Below are 11,291 nucleotides of genomic sequence, written 5' to 3'. Positions count from 1 at the left end.
AATTCAAGGTGTGATTTCCGATCGATCGATCGGCCGCGCCGATTACGCCGCCTCTTTAGTGTTCTCCCACGGACTTTACCTTCTATGCCGTGTATCCAGCGCCTACACGCGCGCACGCACGCACGCACGCACGCATGGACGCACGCACACGCTAGCTAATGCAAAAGTGACGTTGACGTCACGCGTCCGTACATGGCCTCACCGTGAAAACCGTGTGGGTGTCGCGCGTTATAAATTACTTCGTCTTGGACTTTTTCCCCTGTTACTCCACATCCTTCTTCCATTCCCGTCCCGATCGCCTCTTTAATCTTCAAATCTTCGAATGAAGAGAAAAAAACTGCATTTGTAGATTCTGACTAACTCGATAAAAAACTTAGAAAAGACAGAGTGAAGTCAGAATCATTAAGAAGAAAAAGCCGAATAAGTCTAGAACGATCGTTTTTTATTAACATAAAGCGAATGTATTTTCGATCTGATGTCAAATTTAAAATTGTACAATAATACCTCAACTAAGGCTTAATAATATTTCAAATATCTTATGTCTTAATCTCGCGTACAAAATGATGCCGTTCGATGAAGATTCAAATGATCTTCGTTTATGGTCGTTCAGTAAAGCTATTTACTGTATACATAATACATACAATAGTTTATTTTGACTTTAACCCTTCGTGGTCCAACCGGGGCTTTGAAGAGCCAGGCAAATACAAATGAAAACATTTCGGGTCATATTATTGTAAAATCGTATTCTTGAATGTATCAGAATTTTTTCAGATTTTAGAGCCCAAAAATTCTTTGAAAAATACAATCTGACACTAGTGAATCGATTGGATTAGAAAAACAGTAAAAAAACATTGAACTACGGTGGGTTAATATGATCTGAACATATGCTTCTCACATATTGCATTTTATTTACGAATTGTCAGTAGTGCGGTAAGATCATTTTCTAGCAATCAAATGGGGATTGTCAACTGTCGATGCTCAAGTTATCACATCGAGATGTATTAATATCGTTAAATTGATGCTTAATGATGCCGTCGAACACCATTGTTTATCGTCTACACCTATAAGGTGCGCGTGGATGCCTGTTACCTGCTGAATTACCGATTATCCTGCCCACGTTTGCCTATCTGGCGAAAGGTCTTGGTGCGTTTCAGCCGCTTTGTCGAACTCCGGTCGTTTATATTTTTGAAATGTCCGTAAACTGCCTCCACCAAGCCTCTTTTGTGGTCGTGAAGACTTACTAATTTCCACTTCTGTTAAAGAGTTAAATAGGAAAAAATGAAAGTTTAAACATTAGGCTAGTAGCGCATATTTGTGTTCGAACCTATATATAAATCAACTCAATGCTGAGAAAGCAATAATTAAAATTTCGATTAATTCAAATATAGGCGATAAATATAGATTGAATGTTTCTTGCCTACATGTTATGGTTAAAGATTTGAATGAATACTTAAGAATCTTTGAAGAGATATCTATAAATTTAAAAAGTTATAAATAAACCGAGAAAACTTTTGCACTTTTGCTTCAACTTAGAATGTATATTTCCATTATATATAATTTTTATCGTTAAATTAAAAAACATACTTAAGTCCATTGCCGATGGTACAGTAAATCCGAAAGATTTGGCGAATTTCGGCAGATCTAGAGTTTCTATATCAAAGAGCTTCAAATGATGTGAATAATACGCTCTAACGTTATTCTTGAAGGCTTCCTTTACCAACTGGTGTAAGAAGTAATTCTTCGATATTAACTTTTCAAGCTAAAACAGAAGATGTCTTATATAATATCTTTATAGGTACTGAATATCTACGCAGATAGTTAAATTAAGAATTGTACACATTTCAATTCTCTACTAAAAAATGCGGTGAAATCATACATTCTCATGAATGTTTTAATATCTCTTAGTTTCAGTTTAAACTCAGTGTTTAAATTCAAATCCAGATAAAAAATACAATAAATTTTAAAAGAGAAAATTACGTAATATATTCATTGCTTGTACCTGTAATTGTATAGCAGCAATTTTATTCCAAGAGAATTTGTATTCGTTTATGGATACATGAGCTATTTCGAGATAATGAAGGAAGCCAAGTTCCTCTGGTCGTAATATCAGCAATGCATGACCGCTGCTATCGTCTCCGCGAGCGGTTCGACCAATACGACGGATGTATTCCTAAAAGTCAAATTCAATGTTAAGAATCGTTGTTCATTAATTAGTATTTATTATTGAGAAAATTATCGTATTAATTATTTTAATACTAATTTCTTTTAATAGTAAGTAAAATAAATAATGGGATAATTTTATTACCATGGGATCATCTGGTGGATCGTACTGTCCAGTTAACATCAGGTATATCCAGATCTCTCGCAGCCACGTCAGTGAAGAGCAAAATTCTCGAAGAAGCATTACAAAATTGATGAAAGGTCGTAATTCTTTTTGTCTGTTTCTGTTTGCTCTGTTAATGAAAGCATGAACACTAAGTTGTTCATGAAAATGTTGTGATTTCGAGTGGCATCGGAAAAAATCTAATAACATACATGTATACTCATCATTGGTAAATCAATGTAGTTTAAAAGTTCATGGTAATATTTAACGGACATGCAAGAATTGAAGAAGACCATCATCTTTTTTTTGTTTTTCTTTAAGAACATGAACAAAAGTAGAAATCTTTTCTCGCTCGGACATGCTATGTAACCTTGCTGTAAGCCCTCCACAGTCGCCATTTCCTTGTCGTCGTCGACTTCCACATATATAGGTTTTTTAGCGCTAATTTTGTTATTATTGCTACCTTCTGCGTATGTGTCGCACTGAAGAGAATAGTTTGCCGACGTTCTGCAACAGTAATTCAAGTTGTAAGGACAAAAACAATTTACTTTTAATAATTAATACGCAATGTACTTACTGGAAAGAATATTGACGATTTCAACTCTTCCTCGTATTCAATATCTAGAATAAGATCCGCTTCGCCAATAATCAAACGTTGAAAATTTTTATAGAAGAAATCAAGTATGTTTTGTAAATGATTTAATAATCGTTTTGGCGTTGTCACGGATATTGATCCCTTTTCCAAGTTTTTGCATTTTGGTCTATCCACTGGCACCATTCATCAGAAGACTATATATGTGATAATGATATTTCATTAATTCTTCCGAGACTCCAAAAGTTTGCATAGACAATTCTCTCTTGTGGTAGATATAATGATGCCACCAGTACCTGTAAACATTAATCCATTTAAACTTGCTGTTGATTTCTTATAACTAGATTGTTAGAATGATTGAGATAGTTTTATTCTTATTAGTAGCTTTTCCTTTTAATTCATCTCAATATAATTTAAAGATAGAAATTAAAACGTTATATATATCAACTGGATATATCATCATTGAATATTTTATACTTTATACTGGACAAAAATTACAGTTGCATTTGAATAATTTTTTATTTACATAAAAATAAATTCATAAAGAATATTTACATAAAAATAATTTCATTATTTATGAAGTAAAAAACAATCTATAAATGCTTTTCTAACATTGGCTACCAAGTTTACATACCATTATAAGGCATAAACTTCCACCTATAAATTAATTTAACAGCGGGAATTAAAAACGCCAGGGTTTTGTCAGATACGGTTTTAGCAACACCAACCAAATCTCTCCCTTCAAGAAGGGTTGGAATAGCTAATGCTTGTATCTCAGTCATATGTATAAAACCCGTATTCTCCATTGCCTTCATCTGGCTCAATATTAAGCAACTTGTATCATTCATCATTTCAAAATCTACAGCTGTGTCAGGTGCTAAATAACAATATATATAATACTAAATAACAATGGCTGCGTTCTATTTAATGCTTACAACGTTTATAGAATGATTTCATTCTTGTCATTTATCAAATGTTAAACAAGGATGCTCGTGAGCAATATGTATAATATTATTAGAAAGTACAGAAATATCATTCAGTTACTAGCTTAATTATATCAGAAGTATATACAATTCTCAGAAATTGAGGACTATTTAGCTATCTCCTCAGACTCTTCATTTTTCTTGGATTCTTTTGATTTCATCTTTCTAAAAAAAAGATATATGGATTACTATTAATAATAATTTAATAAAACAGAAAATAAACATGATTAATTCTGTAAATAGCGTTACAATTTCACTCATAAAAAATTCACACTTTGTACGTTTAAAATAATTACAAAAATAAATTGTAGGAATAAGTTAGAAGAATTTATAGATTTTTTGGAGAGATATTTTTTGTGTTTTGTTGACTTGTCTAAGATATTTTTTCTGATCTGATTGTATAATCTGTACAACGAAAGTATTTTATTGAAGATAAATAATGCTAAAGACGCATTTATAGCAAAAGTACAAAAGAAGATTGATATTGAGAGATGATTAGCTTTGCCACACAATTTTCTAAAATACGAAATTATTATTTAGATGTTTCATGAGAGCTAACCTCAAAAATTAAAATATTTTTACCTTTTTGCTCTTCCCGCCGTTTTAGTAATATTAATTTTGTCTTTTCACGTTTTATAATTTTTCGTATCAGCACTTTTTCAGGAACCGACATTTTTTGAGGTTGCAGAACAATATCTTAAAGATATCAAAGATTGTTTACAGTCTCTATTAGAACTCATTGGACGCATTCAAACTTCAAACCACTTCAAACGAGACAAAGCTGCTAATGCTAGCCTGCTTGCCGAGTAATTGAATGTGATTAGTTGGATCTATCAGTAACAACCAATCACGTTCATTTGCATGGCGAGCAGGCTAGCCGTTTTGTTGATTTGAAAGTAAAGTTAATTCGTTAGATTCGTAATAATTCGTATAGGCGTGTATTTCGTTTCATGCATAATGTGCATATAATGCATCATTTATCCTTGTTTAACATTTGGTGAATAACAAAAATAAATGATGAATCATGTGTGAAACGGAGTGCATCTATAGATTGCGCGTTCCCATTAGAAATGCAAAATATGTAGTTTAAAACATGAATGTAGGTATCTATCTTTTGTAACATTTATTATAAACAATTTTACATATATATGCATTGTTATTCTGTGTGTGTTATATATACCATACGTGTACTATCCGCCTAGAACAGCAATGAAAATAATTATTTCAAAAAATTGCTTCAAAAACATATATGAATAATCAAGATATTAAATACAAAATATCTTTTACTATATACAGGGTGTTTCCTATAATTTGATCACCTATACAAAATATCTCATTGTTTTTAATGATATGAGAAAATGCCAAAGGAGAAAGTTCGATTGAAAGGAGCACATATTATGTTATTAAGCAAAAAATTTTTCTCAAGGTCATATTTTTTTAAATTTCAAGATCACTTCCACTTTTTCAAATGGAATAGCATGATTTTTTTTACACAATATGATTCCTGTAATTATTCTGAATATAAAAGTATTAAGGTAGTGATATAAAAAAACAATAGTTTACGAGATATTTTATACTTTATTCTGTCACATGTTGGCATAAAATATTAAATATCTCGTAAACTATTTTTTTATAATCATATTTTTTTTTAATACTTCTATGAACAGAATAATGAGATGAACTATATTGTGTAAAAAAAATCATAAAATTCCACTTAAAAAAGTGAAGATTATCTTGAAATCTCAAAAAATATGACATATTGAGAAAAATTTTTTGCTCATAATATGTGCCTCTGCTTCGAATACTTTCTACTTTGGTATTTTCTTCTATCATTAAAAACAACGATATTCTAGATGGTCAAGTTAGAGGAAACACCCTGTATATTAAGTAATTAAGATTATATGTAGTACTTCATAAATTCCTTAGATTTTCATGAAACGGTAAGTATGCAACTTGCACTCTTGTCAATAGAACATAAAATATTTTCGCATACATATTCATCACTAGCTTTTTGTAGCTTTTATGCACGCTCGCACGCGCGCACTTTCCATATACATAGAGGAAAGCCCCCTATTATGAGATAGCTGCCTAATATGAGATTGCGACATTTCTGCTAAACTAATAAACGCTATCTATTGGTTCTACCATGAATTTATTGCTCTGGGATTGAAAACTATTTAGTAGAAAATTCATTATTAGATCATGCCTTAGTCATTGTAAAAAAAGATTTTAGAATTTGGATATCTTCAAGTTTCATTGAGATGAACCTTTAAATCTTGTTTATTATTTAATAAATAAATATTTGACAATAAATTCTTCATGTAGTTTTAGAGTAAGGTCGTATTAATAGAAAAAAAACGGGATGTTGAATTGTTTAATTACAGAAGTTAGATTTGATAATCATAAAACTATAAGGCGTGGAAATCGTAATAAAAGTTACCCAGAGTATTTCTAATACGAAATAACCCATGCTCCTATCTTATACTGAAAATCGTTGCAAAAGAGTAAATGTTATTGTACTATAATAAAACGGACAACGGAATGAACGTCCAGTGCCTATTTCTGCGATGCTTGACTCCAACTACCTGAAGACAGGGTTATTTTGTTTAAAACTATTTTTTTAAACAAATATTTAAAACATGTTTTAATCATTAGATTAAATTAAACGTTTGTCTTTACGGAAAAATTTTTCTTTACGGATTACTATTCGTGTACGACATATATGAGAAAAGTGTGTACTAGTGATAAATGTAAAATAAATGTAAATTAAATCTAAAATAAATATTAAAGGAACGTGAAAAGAATATATTTAAGTTAACGCGCGTGTGCATGTATGTTACAAAAGACTATAATAAATGTGAAGTAAATGTAAAATAAATGTGAGAGAGAATTAAATATAAAATAAATAATATAATATATTATAGGACCGTACATGTGATAACACAAACTATAGAAATCAAAGCCTTACACGGTCTAGCTGGATCTTAATGCTTGTATGATTCTTATGTGAATTTATATACTACGTATGTAGTCCCTAAACGATCTTAATAATGATGAATAACATATTAAAAACTGTAAATAATTAATTCTTATTGCGAAAAATATTAACTCGTGATATTACTGCGGTAGTTTAGTAGAGTTAGCGTTTCAAGACCGGAAATTTTTCGGCGCGCGTTTCTGTCTATTAGGCCGAATTCTTTCTTTTTGAATAAGTGTTTTTCTGAATAATAATTTTTGTTTTTTATAACTAGCCCATTTTAAGCGTGTGCTACATATATATATATATATATATATATAAAACTGATATATATATGTAACTGATATATATATGATTGATTATTTATCTTAGTATTTGAAGTACAAAATATATTTTCATATGTTCCCATAAAATACAAAATATAAAACATATACTACACTGAAATACAAAATACAATTGTTTTATATACTGTTTTTCAATTAAAAATATTTCAAATACATACCCAGCCTTACTGACATTCAACATTTTCTCAGATATTACCCAGATAACACAAACACTTTCAATAAATATTCTATAAACATTCGTGGAGAATATTAAAATATTCTTACAATATATTAAAAAATATTTTATAAACATACACAGAATGTCAAAATGAGACCAATTTAAATATTCCAGATAGATCGGAATGAATATTCTTTTTCATATTCTAAGAATATTCAGAGAACGTATTTAGTTCAATATAAAGAAAATTTACAAAATATTCTCCCTAAAACTAAGGAGTCTCCCTTACCAATATGAAGGTTAGGAAATTTATCTCATTCTAAGCAAACAAGGTGATGTGAGAAATTGATAATAATGGCCTTCCAACAAAAGAGACACACATACATGACACGATGTGATACAGCTAGCAGTGCATCGCATTACGTTCTTGTTGTTTGTCAATATTAAACAAAAGGATGAGATGATCACTGTGTACTTGTACTTAGTCGCTAATTGTTGGAAGATACCCAATATTTATCATTTTTATTAGTATATTCTTTTGTTTTTCTTATTAATTTTCATCTGAACTTAACTTTGGTTTAATTGCGTAAACTTAATTGCTCACACGGCGTGTTCTTTTCACTGGCACATAGGTATCTTTTATTTTGATGATGCGAATGGGCGCGAATGCCGCAAGGCGCGAATGGCAACGAACGGACATGAATAATGCAGCACAAAAAGATCGAGATTGATGGATTCCGATATTGAAAACGCCATCTACATCTTCAGTACATTTAAATATTCTATGAACATTTAGAGAACATTTTTTTAAACAACATGATCTTATTACTAATTTTAACATATTCTAGGCAGATTTACAGATTGTTTCTTATAAATAAGAATATTCTGTGAATACGTATAGATGATTTTCTTGAGAATATTCTTGTAAAGGTATATTTGAACCTTCATAGAATATTTATACAATATTGTGTGTTATCTGGGTATATACATAAACTTAAAATAAATAATAAAGGATAAAAGAAAGAAAAAGAGTAATATATAAAAGGTAGATTTATAATTTTATATTTATTTCCTCGAATTATAAGCACACAGAATTAAAATTTCATCCTGTGTAGATACTGACTGCTTCGTAATCCAAACATTGCTGACAGATATGTGAACAGCAACTTCTTATCTGGATGTTTCTTAATAGCGTCAATTACCATTTTGTCAACGATTTTTTGATTAGCCTTTCTTTGGTCGCTTGGTTTATATTCTTCCTTCCTTTTACTGAAGATGTCACCTTCCTCCTTTTTGGCGCGCTTGTCATGTTTTCTTTTGAAATAATCATCATTAATGTGTCCAAGCAATTTGGTGCCTTTGATATTCAGTTTCGAGGAGGTAACGATCACATAATTTTGACTAACTCTTCGTAAAGGGCAGGCATTTATCAGGAATGGTCCTACGAGAATTTGTTAATTGTTATAAATTATAAGTCTCGTTTTAATTTTATAATAAAATATCTATCACAAAATATAAATTCACATACCAGTAATCAAAAGTAAGCCACTCTTTAATTGTTTCAGATATACCACTCTCTTTCCTTTATGAGGACCAGCCAACAGGATACAGATTGTTCCTGGTGTAAAGGCCATTCTCCATAAGATGCAGAACGCGGGTTGCAGGTCGCAAAACTAGAAACTAACCTAACGTATTTTAGTTATGATATGATTGTAAGACGCAGGACGCAGTACGCGAAAGTTGAAGTTGACCCAACTTTCTGCGTCCTGCGTTCTACGTCCTACAATTATATCATAACTAAAATACGTTAGGTTAGTTTCTAGTTTTGCGACCTGCAACCCGCGTTCTGCGTCTTATGGAGAATGGCCTTCAGAGTAGGTCTCAAGTAACTAAGATGCTCATGGAGTAATATATAAAAGGTAGATTTAGAATTTATGTCCTCGAATTATAAGCACAGAGAATTAAAATTTCATTCTGTGTGGATACTGACTGTTTCGTAGTCCAAACATTGCTGACAGATATGTGAACAGCAACTTCTTATCAGGATGTTTTTTAACAGCGTCAATTACCATTTTGTCAACAATTTTTTGATCAGCCTTTCTTTGATCGCTTGGTTTATATTCTTCCTTCTTTTTACTGAAGATGTCACCTTCCTCCTTTTTGGCGCGCTAGTCACGTTTTCTTATGAAATAATCATCATTAATGTGTCCAAGCAATTTGGTGCCTTTGATATTCAGTTTCGAGGAGGTAGCGATCACATAATTTTGACTAACACTTCGCAAAGGACAGGCATTTATCAGAAATGGTCCTACGAAAAATTTGTTAATAACTGTTATAAATTATAAGTCTTGTTTTAATTTTATAATAAAATATCTATCACAAAATATAATTCACATACCAGTAATCAAAAGTAAGCCACTCTTTAATTGTTTCAGATATACCACTCTCTTTCCTTTATGAGGACCAGCCAACAGGATACAGATTGTTCCTGGTGTCAGAGTAGGTCTCAAGTAACGACGATGCTCATGGAAACATTTTGTTGCAGCTGGAGCAGCTGCAGCCTTCTTCTCAAGCATTTGAGCTTTTAGGTACGTTCCGTTTCTCGCATGATAGGCATAATGCGTCATTTTCCTTGTTGTGCAGCAAATGTTAAACAAGGCCAAAGGATGCATCATGCATATTATGCACGATACGGAACGCACCTTTCGTGTCCACCATCTACAAAAATAAATATACAATTAAATTTAATTACTAAAGAAACAAGGTTTATTATTGATAAGTTTGTTTCTTTTCTCGTACAGATTCTGCATGTGAAACATGGAAGCATGACTTTTATAACCTCTAAACTACAATAGGCAATTAAGCATATCTAGAAATTAGATACAATAGATATTTTTTTTTAACTGAACTTGAACAGTTTTTGATTTTTTTTCTCCAAGGTAGAGAAAAAAAAAGAATGATGAACCATGCATAATGTTTGAAAGAACATGTCTAATTTTTTTATACTTGCACACAGTACCGCTGTAGTTTAGAGGTTATAAAAGTCATGCTTCCATGTTTCACATGCAGAATGCGTACGAGAAAAGAAACAAATTTATCAATAATAACTTATTAATAGTTGAAATTACAATTAATCTCTATAAATCCAAAGAGGGTAAAATACATCTATTTATAATTTGAAATATCAGACACAAAGGAGGTACACGTGTACTTGACGAAAAAATAAAATCAACTCTTAATATCGCAAAAATATAGTGTCACTCGAAGAGATTAGATCCAAATTATATGATATTAAGTTGTCAATTACAATATATTTTTGTTATAACAACCAGATTCCTACGATAACATTAAATCATTTGTCATATTACTATCTTACCGTAAAGCGATTAGCGAAAACCGCGAATAGCCGAAAGAGTATGCGAAACTGCTACACCTATTAGGAAAAATATGAACCATGATCGATACAAATATCGACGTGGAGCGAGATATATCGATAGTAAAATGCTTTTCAAATCAATGAAAATAATCACGGATCGCCCAAGTTTCTCACAAAATATAATTATTGTAACTACTAAATTACCATATAATAATGTTATAATATTTATAATAAATTTAAAAAATAATAGAATTTATTAAATTATGATTAATTTTAATTTTTTCTTAAAATACTAATTATATACTAATACTATATTATTTAATCCATGCATTAATTATACTTGCAGAAAAACATAGTAATAGCAACTAGATGGGCAATAAGTTTTATATGTAGACTTAATGTACACACATATAGTTGAAGAATTTATTTTATAACTACAAAATAATTTATCTAACTATGTATACAGTGTTCGCACAAAGTTTTGACAAAGTGCTCGTGTGTACATAGAGTGGACTAAACTGAGTCGAAAAGTCCTCTAC

At 30.9% G+C, this 11,291-nt stretch overlaps 2 protein-coding genes across 2 annotated transcripts; both read right to left on the bottom strand.

Annotated features, from left to right (window-relative positions):
• Positions 1-554: 554 nt before the first annotated feature.
• On the bottom strand, positions 555-4,059 carry LOC108763037 (probable ATP-dependent RNA helicase pitchoune). The gene is made up of 7 exons (XM_018510327.1): positions 3,550-4,059; positions 2,901-3,211; positions 2,694-2,830; positions 2,306-2,523; positions 2,000-2,170; positions 1,585-1,759; positions 555-1,253 (listed from the first exon to the last, which is right to left on the bottom strand). Exons 3-7 carry the CDS (start codon positions 2,719-2,721, stop codon positions 1,105-1,107), a joined length of 741 nt encoding a protein of 246 aa, XP_018365829.1. The 5' UTR covers positions 2,722-2,830; positions 2,901-3,211; positions 3,550-4,059; the 3' UTR covers positions 555-1,104.
• Positions 4,060-8,440: 4,381 nt separating this feature from the next.
• LOC108763021 (60S ribosomal protein L6) lies at positions 8,441-10,788 on the bottom strand. The gene is made up of 4 exons (XM_018510308.1): positions 10,753-10,788; positions 9,841-10,094; positions 8,905-8,970; positions 8,441-8,817 (listed from the first exon to the last, which is right to left on the bottom strand). Exons 2-4 carry the CDS (start codon positions 10,049-10,051, stop codon positions 8,471-8,473), a joined length of 624 nt encoding a protein of 207 aa, XP_018365810.1. The 5' UTR covers positions 10,052-10,094; positions 10,753-10,788; the 3' UTR covers positions 8,441-8,470.
• Positions 10,789-11,291: the final 503 nt, after the last annotated feature.

Source organism: Trachymyrmex cornetzi, unplaced genomic scaffold (assembly GCF_001594075.2).
Source record: "Trachymyrmex cornetzi isolate Tcor2-1 unplaced genomic scaffold, Tcor1.1 scaffold335, whole genome shotgun sequence".
Classification (NCBI taxonomy): domain Eukaryota; kingdom Metazoa; phylum Arthropoda; class Insecta; order Hymenoptera; family Formicidae; genus Trachymyrmex; species Trachymyrmex cornetzi.
This window is presented reverse-complemented; position numbering and strand designations above follow the sequence as displayed.